At 36.6% G+C, this 22,757-nt stretch overlaps 1 protein-coding gene across 2 annotated transcripts in view; it reads left to right on the top strand.

The window, feature by feature from the left end:
* Window positions 1-22,757, top strand: part of CNTNAP2 (contactin associated protein 2) — a 1,020,441-nt gene that overhangs the window by 949,616 nt on the left and 48,068 nt on the right. For both annotated transcript variants that reach the window (XM_068202989.1, XM_068202997.1), the window contains one exon: window positions 11,992-12,085. In XM_068202989.1, the coding sequence (XP_068059090.1) occupies window positions 11,992-12,085 (94 nt within the window). The remainder of the gene's footprint in view (window positions 1-11,991; window positions 12,086-22,757) is intronic.

Raw genomic sequence — 22,757 nt, forward strand, 5'->3', positions numbered from 1 at the left:
TTTGGTTCAGCACAGGTAGGAACTTCACCTCTCCATATATCTCAGTTTACAAAACACTGAGATAGTATAATGCTATTTATAACTGAGAGGAGTGCTGCAAGAAGCAGTCAGTGTTTCCAGGCAACCTCCTCTCTGTGGTCACCACAGAAGTCTCTTTCCATTCCCTGGTTGTCACATCTGCAAACATGGAGATTATGAGCAGGGTGTAAGAACAGTTTTGCTGGCAGGAGAGTCAGGTGGATGGGAGACATTAATCCTGATTTGTTAGTTCAGAAGAAGCAAACCAAAACCAGTAACAAATGAAATATAAAAAGGGGACGTTTCCTTGGGAACCAAGCCAAAAGGTGAAGGATGGTAGTCATCGCAGTATTATCTACCTGAATATAAAATAAATCCCTGACAATTATTGTTTCAAGGTATCAAAAGGAAACTTTTCAGTGCATTATAATGTCATTTGACTGAGAGTCACAGCACCCAGAATAACACTGAATGCATTGAAGTATAATTGTCACAAAATTATTCACAATAACAAACAACCTAAAAAATTCCAAACTACCTAAAAAATATATAAGTGGTACATCCAAACTCTTTTCAGGCTTTTGGAGGTCGGGAGGGATATAAATTGATATATGTGTCTGTCTTACATGCTGTTGCATTTATTTCTCCTACAGCTAGATGGAAATAAAGGAAGACCTATATTTTGGTGTCCCTCTGGTGTTAAATGCTTTTATTTTGGGGAAGTATGGCATGGAGTCCTAGCTGGTTGATTTAGGTAGTTGTAAAACTAAATAAATTACATTCCAAAGGATCAGATGAGGTACTTGCTCAGTTGGAAATTATGTACACAGCCTTGCATCAGCTCACCCAGACTTGATACCCAACAATTCTTTCTCAGTGTTTAATGAGACCACTGCCTGTCTAGAACTTTGAAGAGTCAGAAGCATTTTGGTTAGTGCTGCTTCTGCTTGGGTAAAAAAATTTTAATCTATTCAATGTGCTTAAAACTGATTTATGTAGCCAGAAAGCAGATTCATTTCAGACTTTAACATGAGATAATCTGTTTGATGCACATGCAAGAATAAGGAAAGAAGGGTCCCATACAAAGCAAACCCGGAAATCCTATTCCTACCGTACCCTGAAAGAGACTATTTCTATCAAATTTTGTTTATCCTCCATAACTTTTTTTATTACTTATCTGCTTACCTTCTGTAAATGAGAGAAATAATATGGACAGAAATGAATCTGCTAAGTAGATTGTTCACTTGAGAATTACTCCTGTACAAAAATTAACTCCTCACAGTTTGAAAATACAGAAGACATAAAAACGGTTTTTCTCAGTATGCAGAGGACAAATCATAAAGTATGGGTTTTCTCTTGCAGATCTGAGCTATGAACATTTGAGTAGACTTTTATTTCCTGCTAAATCCTTCTCCAGCCTGATGAGCAGCTGGTTTGCTTGCTTTTAAAGAAGACAGCTTGCTTGCCAGGTGCTGTTGCTCACACTTCCACATCTCTACAGGGCATAAAAGTGCCACAAGAAGGATTTATTTCTCATCAAAGCTTCAATTCAAGAGCACTCAGTATTTTTGAGATCTTAACAGCAAGTTCATACTTAGAGTACCTGTCTTTCTAACTTACTGTAATAACCCTGGTAGTGACAGAGAGATTTAAAAAATCTGAAGCCAGGCAATAAATTGGCACCATATGAGCTGTGTGAATCAGAGTTTTATCATGATTCTCAAGAGTTTCACTTACATATAAATATGAAAAAAGACTCATTAGTGAACTCTATGAGACTTCACCTCATGCTGGCAGACAGGAGGCCATTGATTACTTACATAAAATCAGAATTGGGATTTGAAATCAACATATCCACAATACTATATATCCATAAGGTAATAAAATAAATTCAAGAACAAATATTTAGAGTGAATTGCTTTTGTTATAATTGTATCCCTATTCCTAACATACCATGGCAGTCAAGACTGAGGGTAGTAGCAAAGGCTCTGTCAAATAATTTTTATATTTCAGTTTTATCCATTCACTGACTGCAGACAAATCAATAGCTCTACATTGAATAACAAGCTCTTAATTGTGTTGCCAGTGGTTTCTCAAGGATAAGATTAAGGATATACAGTCAATTTACATGTCAGAAAAAGCAAATTACATAAATTCAGGGACAAATGTATGCTTATTTTCTCATTTCCATGAGAGAGACAAAATTAACATTTGATAGTAATAATTCCTATCTCTCCCCTCTAGTAAAATATCAGATACTATTAACCATGGCACACCTCCAAGGCCCCATTTCTGTGGCAAGAAAAAACCCAGTCTGACAGATAAGGAATGCATTATTCCAATAAATGACATTTCAAGAGCTGAGCTTTAGGTTATGGAGGGCAAGTTTTACTTTGTTTGACTTCATTAGATTTCATGCTTCAGCAGGGTATTTTACATATCATAAAAACCAGCACACTCTTTACCAAGTGTTCATGGGTGATTAACACTATTCATACATCAGTAAAATCTTCTTTGAAGAAAGCCAAGGACAACAGCTCCCTAGCAGAGGTTCTGATCCAAAGCCCATTGAAGTAAATGAAAGGCCTTCCATTGCCTCCAGCAGGCTTTAAATTGTACCTTAAAGAACTGTGATAGTTGCATCCTGAGTGCAAGATTCATGCCTTCTGCTTCTTTGCGTGCCCCTAGAGTAAAATCAGGATGGAATCTGGATCAGAGACTTTTATGTTCTGTTGCACAAAGGTATATCAGCCTGCTACAAAGAAAAAATATAAGGAAAAAAAAAAAAGAGAGAAAAATGTACGATATGCTTTGATTGTTAGTAGAATAAAGCTGATAGTCAGCAGGACTCAGACTGAGCCTGTCAGCTTCCTCACATATACATCCTCAACAGGCGTCCAGATCTCCATGCCTGCTTTAAAGCCATTTCTGGCAATGGATTATGAGTCACAGTTTATAACACCTCCTTTGTTCCTGAAAAGGATTAAACCAGAGCAACTTCTTAAGGACTGAAGAAACTCTGTCCTAAACTCTCAGTATGCTTTCAGGACAATTATCAACAGCCACTGCTCATCTTCTCAGAAGGCCACACAGAAGGATGGCTGACAGTTCTCTTTTTCAGGCCTGGACAATATGTCAAACTGTGGTGGAAGAGCTGTACACAACAATACCATATAATCTCAATGTTAATTTCTGACTCTGCTCAAAATCAGCTAAATTATGAAGCTATATGGCTAAATCTTGACCTGAACTCAGCTGAGACTGTGAACAATACAGAAAATGTATTTGTAAAAATCTCCATTTTCCAACTTCACCAGAGGCAATCAAGACAAACCCATCTTTGTGAAAAATGATCAAGTAAATATTTGACCCTTACCCAAATGAAATCAAGAAGAAACAGAATTTTTTCAAGTCCATTTCCATTTAGAGCTCTGCACTACTTGAAAAAAGATAACAATTGCAGACTCCTAGATGGCTTAAAAATGTAAATCATACAAAGTTAATTCAAAACTAATCTGAATTATAAAATAAAACAGTAAATATAATAGCAATAAAATAAAATGGGTGAAGTGGAGCAAAGCAGTCTGCATATAATCCCCATCCTAAATGCAATTAATATATCAAAGATTTTATAATTGTAGATTAAATTTTATTCTCATTAAAGCAAGTGGGAACTTTCTCATGGACTTCAGTGAGGCTATAATTTCATCTCCCATCATTATTGTTGCTGTAGAATCACAACTATCATATTTCATCTATTTTGAAGCCTCAACAGAAAATTATCACTGTTTGAGATCTTGCTTAAGAGAGGCCATAAAAAAATCACCAAATTATTTTCTGCAGCTAACCCAAAAATAATGATAGCAGTAAAACAAATTTTGTAGTAAGACATTTTATCTAGCTTTAGAGACATCAAATGATAGAAAATGTACCATATCCTTTGGCTATGTCATATGGTGCTAAGTACCATTCTTGTAAAGAATCTGCACCTAATTTACAGTTTGAATTCAACATTTAACTTTGGGGTCTTTGTGTCTATGCTTGATAGATGAAAGAAATGTTTAATGTCAGGCATCACTCCCCTTCACACTTTCTTAGAGATGCTGATTAAAACATCTTTTCATCTTGTCTGCAAGATGCTAAATAAATGGATCTATTGTAGTATACCTTCATCCATCTATAGTTTTTGAGATCTAAAACAATTTTTTAACTCTTCTCTGAAAACTCTCTCTTTTGAGTCACATTTTGAAAACATTTACCCTAGGATTAGAAATTGTAATGGATATTATGCCATCAAAATGATGTAGAAATACCACCTTTATTTATTTCCTTCATTTTCTGGGAATTATGCTGCCTCAGCATCCTTTGGGTAGTGCTGTAAATTGTCTAGACACCAGATTAATCTGAAGGCTGGTTTAGCTAACATTTAACTGGTAGGGAATAGGGAAGTAGTGGCTCATGATTTGAAGGAAACCAGTCAGACAGTATTTACAAATTCCATAGCCACTGACGTGAATAAAACACGTTTTAAGTATCCAGGACTTTAATCACAGGCAAAACATGTAAACCATAGTCAACATCAATGCAACAGTTAACCCTTTGTTTTGTTTCCTAATACCCAGTAATTCTATTGTATTAAAAGAATAATTAACGAATTTCCAAACATGTTTTGCTTAAAGGGAAAAAAAAAATGTTCTATCAATAGTAAAGGCCTTCCTGCTGAAATGAATTATTTAAAATCCCTGGGGATGCATCCTTTTCACTATGTATTGTCCTTCTGTAGTGGCAATGTATTACTCAAAATGCTAGTGCTACAGAAAGGCAAACTCAGACGATTTTCTAGAGCAGAGCCATACATTAGACCTACATGTTTAATGCATTAGCACTTAGTTTACCCATAACTGCTAAGCTCTTTTTTCAATCAGAATTCACAAGGAAGTGATTTTACTCGGGGCTGAAATTATAGGAGGTTTTTTCCACAAATAGGTGACAAAGCAGCATAAGAAGCTATCAATAGATATCAATAAACTTGTGAAAATAAAACAAAGCTTTTATTGACATAGTATATCAGGCCTGTAACCCTAAGCAACATCTGGTTTCCAAAATATAAACAATTACAGACATTGATCTTTTCATAATTCAAGTTCCCTCCAACTATAAGGATGTTACAGATGTTGCAAATGACCAGGTGTACAATACTGAAGTGTCTGTAAACAACAGCAAGAAACAGCAGAACGGAATTTAAATTGTGTGTACCAGTATCAGAAATTATCAAATAATTCACTGATTATTATTTTTTTACTTGCTCTTTTGTGCTCACAGGATGACCTTGAGCTCCAAGCAGTTTTGTTGATTTAAACTGTCACTGAAATTACTCAATCTCTTTATTTTACAGCGTGACACACAATATTTCAGTTAAAGAGAGAAGTTATATGTAGACAGGAACCTCATAAATTAACATGAATTATGAACTTCATAAATTAACATGATCCTCATAAATTAACAATAAACTCACCCTTTTGTGAGTGATAGAGTTGGATAGTGGCATTTGCCAAGGTAAGGCAGCACATCCCCACTGAATCCTAGCTTGATGAAAGACAGACAAAAAGTTTTCAAAAACCAGAACTCCTTTCACTCATCAACAAACAAGTGGGTGGAATATCCTCACTCTGAACATCAGGACATGGCATCATATCTCTCTCTTATTGGAAAAACAGTGGGGAAAACATCATCCATACATCCCCACCTGGGGACAGCTTTGCTCCCAGTAGTTTCCCTGTAGCTGCTGCAGAAAGGCAGAGGCAGATGATGAAGAGTATATCATTTAAAAAGTTTCACCCTCCCTGCATCAGCTGAGATACTTTCAAACTTAGAGGGCTTTTGGAAGAATATTGCTCTTTACTTTCTGCTTTGTAAAACCCCTTCATAGGAGAGAAACTATACCTACACTTACATACCCCTCCTTCTCATATCCTTTTAGCAGAGCTTGTGTTGCTGGATTTAGTCATGTTTCAGCTGCCTTGTCCCAAACTTTGCCTATGTCTAGGCCACACATCATGGTAAGACCCAGAACTGAACTGTCTTCTCACCCTACACCTCCATTTTCCTGGGAAATAAAGCTAAGGCCATTCAGGTCAGAAGGGAGAATGGTACTGTCTGGTATTTCCTGAGTCTGCATATCAGAGCAGAGCAAAGGTCTGCAGGGTGTATCAGCAGGCTTATTCACCTCACAAATGTGCTACTTATATTGGCTATGCTGAAACTATTTCCTTCTTCTATAATGTATTTTCAGTGATGAGAGTGTGTGTGTGTCTTCCCTGGCCTATGTGATTGCTGGTTTTATATAATTTTATTGGAGTTAAAGAAACGAGGAAAGAACAAAAAAAAAAATCATTAAGTAATCCCAGAGTCCAAGACAACGCTAAAAAAATCAAAACCTACCATGAAATAGGTGATTACCATTGTATGGAGGTACACACTGAACAAATTAATGTCCTGTGAAAGTCATCTTTAGGTACCTGAGGTAGGTCTCTTTAATTTTAATGACTTGGCATTATATGACTTGCTATTGCTTCTGTTAACATTTATTGTAATTCATCGACTAAAGAGAGCAATAAAAAGTCAACAGATATGTGAAAGAAGCACCAGAGAAATGTTTTAATTGAAGACAGCCAAACTAAATAGTGTGCCTTTCCTTATCAGTGCTTCTGTTATATTTTGAGTTATGTTTCTACATTTACATTTAAATTTTATCCAAAATGTTGTGGTTTTTTAGAGGGAGGCAAATTATCCCTGACATTTTATTTAGCAGAGCAACAGCAGCTTTCAGGTATGTATCCAAGCTTTCTGCACATGAAGGATTCAAGTTTTGAACCAGAAAATCTTTCTGCTATGTACCTATGTTTTTTCCCATGTCTGTATTACGTTAATCACATTTTAATACAAATCCCGGCAAAAAAGAGACTTTATCATAAAATACTGTAATTGACCTTTATTTAAAAAAAAACAACGGCTAAAAGTTCAATCAGTGCATTGCACTAGCAAAACAGATTTTTAGGAGTGGTTCCTAAAAGAGCGTTTGCTATACCTCTACAGAAATTTCATCTGCAGAGCTCAAAGCACAATGCCAGCCTTTAGTTTGCCTTACATCACACCAGAGAAGTATGTGCCTCCTCCTGTGTTCCAGATGAGCAGTGAGGCTGCAGATCTGTGACAGTCCAAGGCAGTAAAAAAAGCAGGGTTTATGGTCCTGCCTGTTTCTCTGGATCCACTTCTCATTTACAGTCCATGGCTTGTCCCTGCTCTGGCTCAGATCTGATCTGAACTAACCTGGGTCAAGGACCTGACCTGTCAGAAGCAGATCAGCGGAGCACCAGTGCCACACTGAGGAAGGAGCTGAATTGCAGTAAGGGTGGCCATGATCAGCCAAAGCAATTACACAACTACTGCTCCAATCTGTTCCTTTTTTCTTGTACTAGAGAAAAAAAAATCCAATATCATCATATTAAAAAAAATGTTTGTAAGTTTTTTCCTAACCTTTTAGCAGGTGAATAACCATCTATATTACACCAATACAAAGAATGTCATAATACCTCCATTTGATTTTCACAATCAACTTTCTTCTTTCTCATACACTGCTATCATACTTGTGAGGAGCTCCATCTAAACACCTGTATACCACCTTGTTATTTTCTTGGGGTCACATGCCTAGTCTGTTCTAGATTTTTTTGTAGGCATTTTTGAGTAGGAACCCTTTTTATTATGTATTATTGTAGAACTTAGCACAAAAAGCCTGTGTTCAGGACTAGAGAAGTAGGTAACACAAGTGATAAATCGTCATAATCATGCAAAGAGAAACACTACACTGATCATAATGGTAACACCCCCTTCTTTATCCTGCTATTGCTGAAGTCAACAGCAGAGCTGTATTGACTTTTTTTTTTTTTTTTTTTTGACAATTTTTTATAAAATTTGTCCAGGATAAAGTAAAACCTCAACTTTACAGCAGTACACAGGCTGGGTTGACAATGATTCAGATGTCAGTATATCCACAGGGTGAATATAAGGTATGTGTTTGTGTTTATCCCTTTTTTTTCCCCCCCAAGACTACTAAGGTGATGCAGAAATTGTGCTTGCCCTTAGATTGATATCTCTGTTAATCTCAGAACTCCCATCAAGATTAGTTTTATTATCTAAGTGAACAGTAATTTAAAAGAAATAGCATTTTATTGAACTTCTGCTTAAATCCAGACAACTTCAGAAAAAGGCAGTCTGCCTTGGCATGACGTGACTTGAGAGCTGAAACTGCGAGTTCCTCAGAAACTGCCACCTACTTTCATCTATGTTACACTCAAAGCCACACTGCATGTCTATATGAAGCTCAAATGAAATTACTGAGTTTTTTCAAGAAAAGTAGCTGTAATGAAAAATATTAAATATAATTTTAAAATGGTAATTTAATACAAAATCATGGCATCAACATCTGTGTATACAGAGGTTCTATTTAATTTTCATTAAATAAGGAAATCAAATTATCATTCATATATCATTTGACACTAGTAATTCCTTTTTTATCATGTGTTTTCTATTAGATTGGTAGGCTAGTATTTCATGCAAAGACTGCAAGCTGCTCCGTTCCAGCTGCTTACACTGGAGCCCCCACTGGATGGCAGTCACATGCAGCATTGGACAAAATTCAGCATGGTGCTCTAACTCACAGACCTCTAAAGAAACCCGAGGCTGAGTGTTAAAAAAAAAAAAAAAAAAAAAAAAAGGTTTATTTTATTAGGTAATTCTAGTTCAAAGACATGCCATAAAAACAAGTGGACAGAAATCTCCCTGTTTTTCGTGTTCTTTCAGCCACTGTTCCCTAGACCCACTGTCTTGTTGTGCATCATTTCATCCCAGGTGCCAGGGTTAGAGAAAGGCATTGCTCAAAGCTGTGGAAAGCAATGCAGGTGTCCCCTGACAAGAGATGCCAGCGCTGGCAGTGGAGCAGGAGCTGGCTCTATCACTGATCAGAAATGTTTGCCCCAAAAAACTGGTATCAACAACTTTTAAATAGAGATTTATTTTAACTAGGAATCAGAACAACCCAAAACTTCAGATAGTCATTAAAACAATCCACAGATGAATCCATTGGAATATCTTTCCTTGACTTCAGTGAGATGTGAAAAATATACCTGAGTGGCTAGATTCAGGTTTTTTTATTCAGTACAAGAGATCTGTTTAAATGAGTAAATCTCAGCAGCAGAGTGTCTGTTCCTGTTAGAGCCTGCAATGTAACACATCATTACTTTACTTGTTGCAATCCCTTTTGCCTCTGTACCAGGATGGAATGCTCTGCTATGCTGAAGTCTCAAGGGAAGGTGAGGTCACTGAAAGGACTTTAGGGTTTTTTTTAAATCTGGCCAAGGTTACTGCTAGCTAACCTGTTCCAAGATGAGGGAAGAGAGGGCCTTTCCAAATCCTGAGCACTACCTGAACACAAAGGGAGTCTTATCACGCCACAGCTGGCAGGATTTGATATTCTGTAATTGTTCATATAAGTGTTAACAGTGGTTCATCATTTAACACATGTACACAGGTAGAGGCACTCTGTACATTTGGCAGGGATGACTTTTTTATTACTTGTTACTAATAATTTGTTACTCTGACATTGGGTACACAGCTACTGCTTTAGGACATCCAACATACATCCATACGTTGGTTATAGACATAGATTGATATTTAATTAATTTATTCATATTTTATCTGATTAATGGGAATCTGATCAACAGCACTGCCTAGAGTTCAGATCACGATAAAAAGAAATATTTTTAAATTGCTCCAGACTGATTCTGAAAAAGAAAGAACCCAAATGTTGATGATACTGACAGATACTAAGTAGTAGCACTGACAGATACTAAGTAGTAGCATGCCCAATTATTTTATCAGAGCTACTTCAGCATATTTTAAGTCATATTAATAAAAGAAAACCTAGAAAATTAATCCTGTGTATGTATTAGATGCAATTCCACTGCAGGCAAAGTAGTTACATGAGGTTAACCTCTTAACATATGAGAGTATGGAGAATCCATGTTTTGTGGATTAGTTTTCACCAATTTTTACCTGATACACCTCTCTAAAGTCTATACTTTTCATTTAATAACCTTGAGGGTAAATACAAGGAGAGATCTAAGCCAGTTCTATTTTTGTCCTGGAATAACAAGAGATTTTTTTTTTTTACCTGATATGCCTACAGCTCCCATTGAAAATGGGTCTGGCACTTGCAATGTTGGATGCTGGGACATTTCCCTTCCATCAGGAAAACCAATAGCAAGCACTCAAGTGGAGTGTCTATTTAGTAGGGCCTGAGGTGTTTGAGGTTGGGATCTGCTTGCTATTTTAACCCTTTGTATTCACTTGACTACACTCTTTCCAAAATAACACTTTTCAATTTGAATTTATATAGCTCTAATTTCAGGTAAAATATACATTTCTGCTCTTTATTAAAAGTCTAAGAAAAACTGTTCACAGAACTCTGAACAAACTGAAGCTCTTTATTTTCTGAATAAGAAGATGGAACTATGTTTTTCCATGTATTTATCTCAAAATAATCAGTGTGAATATTAGTTATGATGAATTAAAAATAATTTCTGAACATTAAGACTTACTAAACCTCTCTTGCAATCTGCAGCGACTGTTTTTCCTGTCTACTATGTATATACAGTTTCCTTCTTGGGGTTTTATGGGGAATTATAAGAAAGACAGGACTCCTCCAATTGTTATAGTTTTTTGCCTCTGCAGATTCATGACACCATAGGCTTTACAACTACCTGAGCTCATGGTGTTCCAGGGTATCAGGAGATTCAGCCCTTCAGTTCTATGATACCTGTCATTCATTTACTTTTAACCAATGAACTGAGCATTTGCAGTATCATTAAAGCAAAATAATCCACAATACTTACATTTTGAAAATAGAAATATGTCAAAAAGATATGTGAAAATATTGCATGCCCCATAGAGTTGCCATTTCCTGAGAATTACTTTTGCAGTCTATTGTACCCTGCAAAGTCTTAAATCACAAATTCTATCCTGTTTTGTGCCAAGGCAAGGCCAGAATAAAATAAACTATTATTGCTCTGTCCTCTTTAAGCCTGTGTAATAAACATGCAAATCTGAGAAAATAAATAACAACAGTAAAGATAAAAATTTATTCCAATTACCTTTATGAAATGTGAAATCAAAACTCTACTGAGCTATATTAAACTATGTTAATAGCATTATTACTAAGCTTAGGCAATTCATTTTATTACTCTCTTTCTTCACATTTTTCTGTTAAATAGCTAAAAACCAGGCGGAAATATGCTGATGTAACATGATTGCTGTGCCATATCGGGGACAATATGCATTTCCTATAGATTAAACTATTTTGCTAAGTTGATAACTCTTGAATTTGTTTAAGTTTCAATAGGCATCATCACAATCAGATTGAACAACGTTCTCAACAAGAAAGTAATAAGCATGAAGTGCAAAAAAAGAATGCCTTATTAATTTATGAGTTTTCTGAGAGAGAAGAAAAATGCCCAACACCTGAATTAGTCTCAAATTCCCAGCTATGTAAATCTAGCTTTAGCAGTAACATAGGTCCCAAATGGAAATCTACTTCTATGGAAAGAAAAAGTTGTTAAATTATTGATGCTGTTGTTATATTTAGCAATTGAGGAGCACGTAAATAAAAATTGATGTGATTCTACTGCAATCAGAACAAAATATATTCAGTATAAGTATTCTCCAGGCCTTGGGAACTGTGGAGATGGCAGATATGGAAGGAAGGGTATTTACTATTGTTTTCCCTTTATGAAAATGAAAGTAGAGTGTATTAGACAGTTATAAGAGATGGCATAAACTCTGAGAAGTAGACCTGACTGATCAGAATTGTAATAAGCAGATCAGTTCAAAATACTCAACATTTCTTTTCTTTTTCTCCAGCTTGATCACTATCCTCCAACAAGTTACAGCCTGCCAGCCACATCTGACATTCAGTTCAATTCCCCAAAGGCACTATTCCTAGGAAAAGTTATAGGTAAGATTTCATTTTATACCTGGGATAATGATGTGTGTGTAGCAGGACACTTGCTGGACACGTAGTACAAATGGCGATACTGGAGTTATACCTAAAGGAGGGGTTATGTTCACCCTGTCACAGAGGCTGATGTGCACACAAATAAATAATTTTCTTCCATGCATGGGGGAAAAAAAAGGTATGGGCAAAGAGACCCTTGTAAGATTGTCTTTGTGAGGTTTCATTACCTTCTCGGTGTCAGATGAAGGCAATCCAAGGACATCACTGAGACCGCTGCTTCTACCAGGAGATACTGAAGTTATTTTGAATATTATCATTCACTGTTAAGTTATTGTGTGCCTTGTATAATGTCTTTATCTGTACAGACTGCGTTCTTACCCCAGAGCATCCTCTGGCAAACCACCATTCTCTCCCACTAACATCCACCAGCGAGGTCTTTTGGAGTCTGTAACACCTGCAGCAACACCCATCTGGACATTTTCTATCCCTTTTATGGATTTCATGCTTATTTCCAATGCAGCAGCTTCCTGGCCATCTCCCCAGAGGAACTCAAGGGAAAATAGAGGTGCCTTGGCCTCACCATCCTATATTCCATTGCTTAATTTTCCTGCTACTGGCTTCTTACATTAATTTCCAGGGTTACTCACTTCATGAAGCAATTCTTCACAACACTTACAGCTTGTCAGGAGGGCTTTTTCCCCTTTTCAGAGATTAATATTAATTAATAATATTATTAATATTATTTCCTGTAAGTGCTTTATACAGAGATATGGTTGCTTGACCTCAGTGAAGAGCTTAATCCAGAAAATTGCAAACTTTTCTTTGTTACGTTGTTAAGGCATTAATCTGTGAACCCTTTGCACTGTTTTTAAAGTAGTAAAGAAATTGACCACACTGCTGAGGGGTTTTTTGTAGATACATTTTTCCATTTGTTTTGTTTTTCAAATTTAACATGCAGAATTTCCAAGAAATAGGAAATGAAAAGCCTTTAAGATGACTGGCTATCAGGAGAGTCATGAACTATATTCTAGTACTTTCCAAGTCAGTTCTGTTGATAGTACAAAAGATGATGCAGTCTGATTTTGGTCAGTATCTGGAATCTGGGTACCCTACTGCATTTTGGGTTTTTTTTGGGTTTTTTTTTGTTTTTTTGTTTTTTTTGGTTTTTTTTTTTTTTTTGTGTTTTTTTTTTTGCTTCTTCCTCTCTGCTTGTTACTGTCTTTGCAGATAAGGCACTTTATTAAGCAGAAAAATGTATCACTACTAAAGAAATAAACAAGAAAACAAAAAATAAAACCCTTTTTACTCTTTCTACCAAAGAAAAATTGAACTTCACTGCAAAGAGATGGATTTCCTGGTGTCAAATGGTTGTGCAACTGACCACGTCTGTTGATGAACTTTACCATGCAGCTCTCAGAGTCATGTTGAACGAGGGGAGAGCTCTGTTAAAAGGGTAACCCAAGTACAGCAGTTTGAAGGGCAAAGTAGACATAGAATTCAGTGTCTTTAAAGCCTCTAGCTGTCACCTCATACTGACTAGGCATATTTTAGTGGTCTAGAGGGATTAGAACCAACAGGAGATCTGGATACATAGATCAAGTTGCAATTTGTGCCCATATGCAATTACATTCTCCAAATGGGCAATATGGGAGTAGCCTCCCATTTCACTGCTGCTCTGGCACTGCTCACATTCTGTTTCTGTTGTTCCCATACGATGCAATTCTTATTTGTCAGCAAAAATGAATGCAAAGCCCTATTTTTAAAGACAGATGGATTTTTGAAGAGCACTCTGGAACAATCTTACTAGGAAACTGGTCTTCTGTCTGTCTTATTTCCATTTTTATTAGTGTTGTTTGCATAGGAGCAGCAGCTTCAGCACCAGCTGTGCTTGCTGTGATAGAGAGTTCATCTGCTCCCTGTCAGAAATGATCCCTTGTACAACACCTACTGCAATGCAATACCTCTCTCTGCTCTAGGAGTTACAATAATATAGGTGTTACAACAATATGGCTGATTAATAAAATGTTGCTTTGTAACTGCTCAGAATATTTTCTGTAAAGCAGGAGGGTCATATCAGAACAACAGCAAAATGTTTGAGTTGCAATCAGGGAGAACTTTTCTTCTTTTAACCTGAGGTGCTTTCTGTTTCCTTGAAATACTGTTTTAAAAAATGCATTTGTTTTTAACCGGCTTGAAAAATAATGATATTAAATATTGTAGTAATTTGGAAAACTGGAGGTAAAGGCATTTAGTATATAATTCTTACCCAGGTGAAATTTGAGCTGTGAAATAAAGCTGAAAGACACAAGAAATGAAAAATCCTATTTTACATGAGTGTGTAGTAACAAAAATAATAGCGCTACAGAAATGCAGGATTTCACAAAAGACGATAGAAAGGTATTGTTAATGTTTCAAGGAAGTTCTTTAATCTGTTCTTTAGTTGTATTTAGACTTTGACGGCTGACAGACAAGGCAAGAGGGAAAACCAGGATATCTGGATAATAAGCTATGAAGACGAAAAAGTGAAAATTAGACAATGTGACAGGCATCTACATTTTCATGTAGGCTGCAACTTGCAGCTCATTTCTGCAGTAGAATAGACCAGAGGTTTGATTTTTCCATTAATTGTAGAGGGCTTGGATGCAATGCTCAACTTTGTCTTCACATCCTTTTTGGGGAACTACACCTGTACTCTCTTAGTCTGTACTTTATTATTTAAAGTGGAACATTTCTTTGGCATTTAATATGTATTTATAAGGAATTAGCTAGACATAATTACACATGATTTTGTAAAAGTATCATTCTGGTGAACAGAAATAATTTGAGAGTTTGTCTAACAGGATATATGATTGAGCACAGAAACACCAAGATCAGACAAGAGTTGCTCTTGAGAAAGTGGCAGGGAAGTAAAGGAAATGTATTTCTTGACTTCATTTCCACCAACAACTCCAAATTAAATTGTCTCATTTCAGAAATACTTAAGTATCCACTTGGAAACAATTGACATAATACAAGTAAGTCATCATCACGCAGATAATCATTTTCAGAACTGACAGCTGTCCCTGCAGCTCACCTCTGTGGGTTCCATTTTTGTCTCTGCCTCAAGCTGTGCTCTTCAGGGACTTCTAGTAATAGTAGTTGAAAGGAAAATGTTTCTGGTCTGCCTTCCTTCTTACTAAAGCAGCTGACATCAATCTACAGCTAAAGAGAGGTCCTAGACATCAACCCCAAAGGCCTGGATTCTTTACACAAAAAGCAGTTGCCTTGAGAAGACGTGGTAAAAGGTCAATTTCTAGGTGTGGTGGGGTTTTCCTAACGTTAATGCAAAGATTTTTTATTGTTACCTGATTGGAGTTTCTGGGTTTTTACTGGTGTTTGTGGTGAAAATTCAAATTGGTGAGGAGACATTTCTCTGCATTCACTGTGACATTCAGCACCTTGGACTGATGGGAGGTAAGACCAGCTTACATCTAGCCAAGTAATTAGTCTCAAATATGCAAAGGAGAGAACACAGAAATACTTCAAAAAAGGAGGAGATAAACTATATTGCTTCATGGCTTAGGTATGGTATAGAAAGAAGAATTCCTTTCTTTCTTGCATGGCATCCTTCTACCAATAGACGCTGAATAATAGGAGGCAAAAGTTCAGAATGCTTTGAATTTCCAGCAGTGATCAATGGCAATTATTCCAAGAGGTAAGCATTCTTTACTCCTACATAAGATACTTTCTTTTCTCTAGAAAAAGCTTGGCAGTTTGGTGCTTCATCTCTTGTAGATGAAAAACATCAATCAACTACAATGTAATTCATCCTACCCAAACCATCACACACCTTTAAAACCAGCTTCTGATCTCCATGTTTCCACACAACTGCAGATTAGAGGGTTTGCTTCATGTCAAAGAATGAACATTTTATCACTTTGAGGGCATTTACCATCATTATAAGGGGGTATTGTTAGCCTTGAAAAAAAAATTGTGAAGGATATAGGCATAGTCGTATTTGATGCTCAATTTGGGTATGCTTTCAGACATTGACATCATCTGATATTAAGTTATTGTTAATATATGTATAAAATACCAGTTTAGAATTAGATCTCTATACTGTAGGGCACTTTTTGTTAGCTTTTAAATTTGTATCTTAGAAAACAGTGCAGAGCTGTAAACAGATCATGAATAATCTAAAAGTATTCTTCTGCTACACATCTTTGACATATATCTACTACTACTTCATGATTATAATGAGGTTAACACCTCATTATATATGTTAGGAGTGTGGCATTCAGAGCTGCACAGCTTGAGCTCTGCTGCTCTCCTTCATTTTGCAGTGCCGGGAGACATTCTGAGTGCAGGGTAGCTCAGCCAACATTCACTGATAATGAGAAAAACAGCTAGCATGCAGTAAATTCATCCACCAACTTACTTCAAAGTAACTGCCTGCTGCTTCATTTCTGAGCACCATCGTTAACATTCAGTCCTGTAATCTCACTGAGAATGCATCTTGCCATATTGGGAGCCCTCCTGCTACAGCAGGTAGCAGTTGAATATTAAAAATGTGCTTTCCCCTGCATGAGTTATGTGTGAATTGTCATTCAAAAATATAACATCTGGACAATTCTTCTTCTCCTACTCCTCCTGTATAATGCTATCAGCCTGGCTGAAACACCTCTGGGATTAAATACTGCCTGTCTCTCTGATTTCAGATCTGTCTGTCCATACTCACTCTTTAAAGTGTTTCTGGTAACGGCAGAAATGTTCTGCAGCTCTTCTAGTCAAAACCTGACCAAAATAAAAGTAATTTTCCTTTTCTTTCAGACCTCTGGTTTTGATCTTTCTGGTTTTTCTCTGAGAAATCTTACCTACAAGCCATATTCAGAATGGAACATTTCCCATCTACAGGTCTCCCATCCAAGGGACATGATAAACACTTTGAATTGCCAGTTTGACCCCCATAACTTCTGAGGCAGAAATTAGGGTAGCCCAAGTGAATTTTATCATTTGAGAACCAAAATGAAGAAGAGAAGCCAAGAATATTCATTGATGCCTCTCAGTATCCATGCAGCATCTTCTTTCCATTTTTCAGAATACTGCAGAATTCATCTGCTGTAGCTCCAGAGAGGCAGAAGGTAGACCCCAGAGACAGTGGATTAAATTAGATTCTTTGATAATCTCAGTTGTCATGAGTATAGCCAGCCTTGCTCTTCCAAAAATTAGCTGTAGTCGTTTCCTCCTACAAATTTTTCACTCTCACCCTTCAGGTGATTCTTCACCTCTCAGCATCTCTCTTATACTTTGTAATGGCAGCTGCCTTTTCATTTTCTGTTGCACTATTCTCTGTGAAAAGGCTTCACTGATTCCCAGTCTTCAAATCTTCCATGGGCATTGAACAACTCCAGAAAGTCACCTTTTACTCTCATGGTCTTCTAGCACACATGCCAGACTCTAACAGGATGAAGGAATTTCCTAAATTCCTAAATTCTAAAGTTGTTTCCCTTGTGCTTTAACATGTCTCAGAAAATTGATTCATATAAATCATTCTACAGAATCTTGCTGAGAAAATTATCCCATTGTTTTACAGTTCTCTCCAAAGTATTCACCTACTGGCTCTGAAGAATAAAAAAAAAAAAAAAAAAAAAAGAAAAGAGAAAAAATAAAAGGAGATTGTAAGGCAATTTAATTTGGTTAATGCCATTTTGAACAGAATATTTGCACAAGCCTTATCTGACATTCAAAACAACGATAACACTATTTAAAAGCAAAGGAATATAATGAAATTTTAAACTCCAGTAATTAGACTGACCTTTTCCTAGCTTCTGTATTTTGTTAAGGTGGCATATCTTGGTTATACAACTTTTCCCTACCACAGGAAGACAGGAATTATATTGCCTGTTCTATGTAATATCTAATACTAATTTATTTCAAATGCAGCTGCTTTCAAGGCTCAAAGAAAGGAACTAAAAATGACAGGAGCATCAATAAAACCTGCTACTGGCCCCATAAAATTCTAATGGCATAGATAGGAACATCGAAGAGCTCAGAGCACCTTCAAGGCTTATAAATCATTTAAAAAAAAAAAAAAAAAAAGGTGTTGCAGTCTGAAAAAGCCCAAGGTATTCCTGAAGCTGAAAGTATAGCATCTTATAATTTTCCTCCAACTGTATTCAAAGTAAAAATCAAAAATTAGAATAGAACTCCCCTAAGATTACAGACAGAACTGACAAAAAAAAAGTCTTTAATAAGCCAAGGCGCAATTCTTAAAATTTTATACTATTTTACATAGCTTGGGCAACCTCAGCCCATAGCTCCAGATATAAAACATTCAAAAATAATGTGAATATGCACTGATGATTTGATCAGAAATAGCTGTAGAAATAGCATTCTGGCCATATTATTTTGGTTGAGGGTGCAGATTATATACATATATACATTATACACATTATATACATTTGCTTGCTCCTTGTAAGAACAGCTACAGAAATTATGTCTAATTCAAAACTCACTCATTGTTTGACAGGTAAAAAAAAGCTCAGGTTTTATCTGACACTTGTTTCACTTAGGGAAAAATCATAACAAAACAACACACAGACCGACCAAAATACTGCAGAGGTTGTCAGACAGAAAGGGAAGTGATTCATTTCCCATGCTTTAGGAGATCACTGGGATCAAGTCCCTTTCCATCAAGAGCTGTACTAGTTTTCACTCCCATCACTGATAATTTGAAAGTGCCCATGTCTTCCTCAGGTCTGCAGCGGCCTCTTATAGCAGAAGCACCAGAGGTTTTCTAGAACCTGGAGAAAGTTTGCTCAGGGAAGAACAAGGGATGTGGGATTTTCTGGAGTATGAAATTAGATAGGAATTTCATGGTGTGTGCTACTGTGCCTTAGGCCTAGACAGCTTTCATTCTCTCTGAGAAGCCTGGGCCTGTCCATGTGGTTTTGAGCTGTCCAGGTTTTAAGATGAAATTTATCTCTGTTCAAAGGCTCAGTCTTCACACTACTAAACTCTGCTTAAGGAGACTGGATATAGAACGTAAAGTATGTTTATATTGTGATGCTGCTCTTTGCAGGAGAAAAAAACACCTGTTCTGCATGAGCATGTTCAAGACATAGTAAAATAAACATGTTCCTCAAACAATATTAAGTCAAGAATGAAAGTGAAGATAAGATAATCTTTCTTTAGAACCTTTATATAGAACTATATATTCATAGACTAAATTATTAATGGTGAATGCTTTGCTTAATTCCCACTATCACAAAAAGGTAAGTATATAAATTATGGAAAGACAATTCAACAATTTCCTGTTTAGCCAGACCTTTGGCTGTAGGCTGCTTTGCATTTCTTTTAAAAGAAATGCTTTCGTTATTTAAATTACAGAGCCAAAACCTGGCTGATGTCTTAATTTCAAGTGTTTCTGCTCGGCAAATTTTAAAGCTATATATATACACACTCTCTAAATAAGTCCTTTATGATAGGTACAGTAATGCATTCTCCATCTGCATATTTCAGGGAACACTTAAAACACTATTAGTTGTCATGGAGAAGGAACTCGTTTGTAAGATTGTGTGATTACCAATGGTTTCAGCTACATCCATGCTGTAAATAAAAACAGGCATTGTGGTTGTATCAGTAAACTTGCTTTAAAATTTGCCAAGCCAGTAGAGTTGACACCACTCAGCAGGAAATGGTTGTTTGAAATTATTTGGTCAAATCTCTTTTTTTCTTGTTTTTTGGTGGTTTGTTTGTTTGTTTGTTTGTTGTGGGTTTTCTTGGTTTTTGTTTTTTGGTGGGTTGGTCTTTTTTGTGAGGGTGGGTATTAGGGTATCTTATTTTAATGTTTTGCAAAAATTTTAGAAGTTTCAAGAAGATAATGTTGTATAGTACTAAGATAGAATAGGATAGCATAGGGTAGGATAAGATAGTGTAGTACAGTACTAGGGATAGCATTGGTTTTAAATAGCTTCCTGAATTAGATTCAGCAGTTTTTCACAGCAGAGTGAATGTCACTAATGGCTCCTTGTGCTGTAACTTTGTTGTTTATTCTGATACTAAATCTCACACAATAGTAACAGTGTTATGCTATTGAACATGACAGTCACTGATTCTTAGATTTATGTGCCATAATAAAACTGTATTTAATCTGTGGTACAGTGACTAGTTCATAAACTGCTCCTTTAACTCTCTTTTTAGAGAAGCCTGTTTCCTCTCCCATAAATGTAGACCACTACCTAGAAATCTCTCCTTTATGACTATATGAACTCACAAATCTACCTCAGTGACTCCCAGCTACTATACCACCAGGGTTGTACTCCACTTACAAAAGAAGCCATTGAGTAAGGTTACAGTCAGTCTCCCACCAAAAGGTAATATTTTTCTTTTGTTCTGTCTGATAGCAAGATAATATATACTGTCACTGGTTTTGTTACTCATTCCTACTTTCTGTCCTCTTCAGACTCTGTTCTGAGTTTCGACAGTCCTTCCTTCTTCTTTTTTTGGAGAGAGATTGTCATCTGTCTCTTTGTTATATGAAAATGCTTATTGATCAAAAAATAGTCTCCTGATCCTACTTATCAGTTAAAGAACCCAAACTGTGTAAAGGCTGCATCATAATATAGACAGTTATCTCAAAAATGTCCAGGGAGAAAAATGAATTTGTCATTAAGTGTCAGAAAAATTGAATTGTTTAAAATTCAACTTCAACTGGAATGACTCCTCCCCCCCCCCCAAAAAAAAAAAAAAAAACAAAACCTTTTTCCTTTTAGAATATATTGAAAAGAATTTTTTGGACTGTAGGTGATGAGACACCTCAGAAATTGTGAGACATCTTCAAAGCAAAGAACTATTACAATTGCTAATGTAATTCATCAAGCTGTCAAATCTTTCTCAGCCAAATTTGATTTGATTTCAGTTTAGCACCTTGAAAATATGTACTTTCTTCACCCAGTAAAAGCTCACTTAACATAAAATTAGCATATTTGTTTGTCTCACCGGAGCAATGGCAATCTCTTGGTTTCCTTCTTCTGCTTTCACATGGGATTCTTTGCAAGACAGACAGTGACAATGACTAATGAAGTTGGGAATGGTTTACTATTTCTGTATTAATTCGACCAGGACTTAAACACTTTCTTTACATTTTTCATAGGTAACATCTTAAGATTTCCACTAATATAAATGTAGACAAAACTATGCATTTAATAAGATAGTTGCCAAATGGGACTTCCCAGCATCACAGGATGAGAGAGCTTATGAAGGACATGCAAAGGTTAATGAGATCTCTGTAACCCATCTTCTATATATGAAAAGAGCATATGGAGAAAAACCAACATATGGAGAAAAGAGCATATGGAGAAAAAACAGCAGTGTATCAGTGGCTAAAACTGATCTGACTCTAGAAGTACAAAAACTTGGTGATTGCAAAAGCTGCAGGAGAAAGAGAGGGGGGAGAACTTCAAATACAGCTTCTCAAAGCATTTTACATTCCCTTAGGCAAACCCAAGCATTATCTTTCTCAGAGCAAAGGAACTGATGTGGTTATATCAGGGGGCACAAGACCCTGCTGAGTTTCTAGGCCAGCATGAGAAGGCAGGATATTTAAGTGGTGTTGTAACATTATATCAGCTGGAGCAAAAGGATTTTTACACTGCCATACTTTCCGCTACTTCCTTTACCTTGGGAAAGGAGCCAGCGCAGCAGCTCTCCACTAAGTGCCTGCAAGCTTGCAGGAATCCACAGATTTCTCTCCATTAATGCATAGACCGTATCTTAATTGCTTAAGTCTGTTATCTTGACTTTGTAATAGTGTCCCCTCCAGGGATGAAGGAATGACTGGCTGGCAGCTCAGTTTGCATTGCACCTGGTTTCTGGGTATTGTTTGTGGTGTGCCACATCCTTTCTGCCGAGGGATGCACTGAAACCAGAGCATTAATTTATGAAGGACTTTTTTTTTTTTTCCTGGAATTAGAATAATAGACTGCACCCTATTTTCATGCAGGAAAATAAATGAATGGGAAATTTTAGAGTTGTGATACATTTTCACTTTAGTCTGAGGGGATCAGAAAGGGAGTGGAGAACAGAGAGGAAGAGTGGGCCATAATGAGCTTGACAAACTCCCATTTTGTGTTCAGACCTGAATCTGCCCTCTTTCTAGCTTCCCTCATCAGGAATCATTTAGTAAGATGTTTCTCACAGGATTCAGACACTATCCTCTATTCTCAATGTGATTCCTTTACCAACAGTGCTGCACACCTATCTCTTTCTGCACTGGTTTTGTGGCTTTCTAATGGTGTGCATGGCACTTACACACCAAATTAATTTCTATTACTTCCAAGCTGGCCATTTCCAGTCTTTCCTTAAGACTCACCTATGACTGTTTTGGGGTGTTTTTTTTTGGAAGAAATTTACTGTGTACACAATTGTCAAAATAAGGTATTCAATCAAACTAAAACCCATGTTAAATAGAAGCAAAATCATAATATAGGGCAGAGAGGTACACAAGTTCCCCTGCATTTCTCTCCCAGTTCCCAGCCTGCTTGCCTTTGAGCTCCCCCACAGCCCCATGTGAGGGCAACAGGCTTAGGACACCTCTTTTAACTAAAAATTGTGCTGCATTTCAATAACATTTCAATTACTTTATCAGTCTTCAAAATAAAAGAATTTGGGGAGTTCTGCTTATACACGCATT

The sequence above is a fragment of the Anomalospiza imberbis genome, chromosome 1 (genome assembly GCF_031753505.1).
Source record: "Anomalospiza imberbis isolate Cuckoo-Finch-1a 21T00152 chromosome 1, ASM3175350v1, whole genome shotgun sequence".
Taxonomy (NCBI): Eukaryota; Metazoa; Chordata; class Aves; order Passeriformes; family Viduidae; genus Anomalospiza; species Anomalospiza imberbis.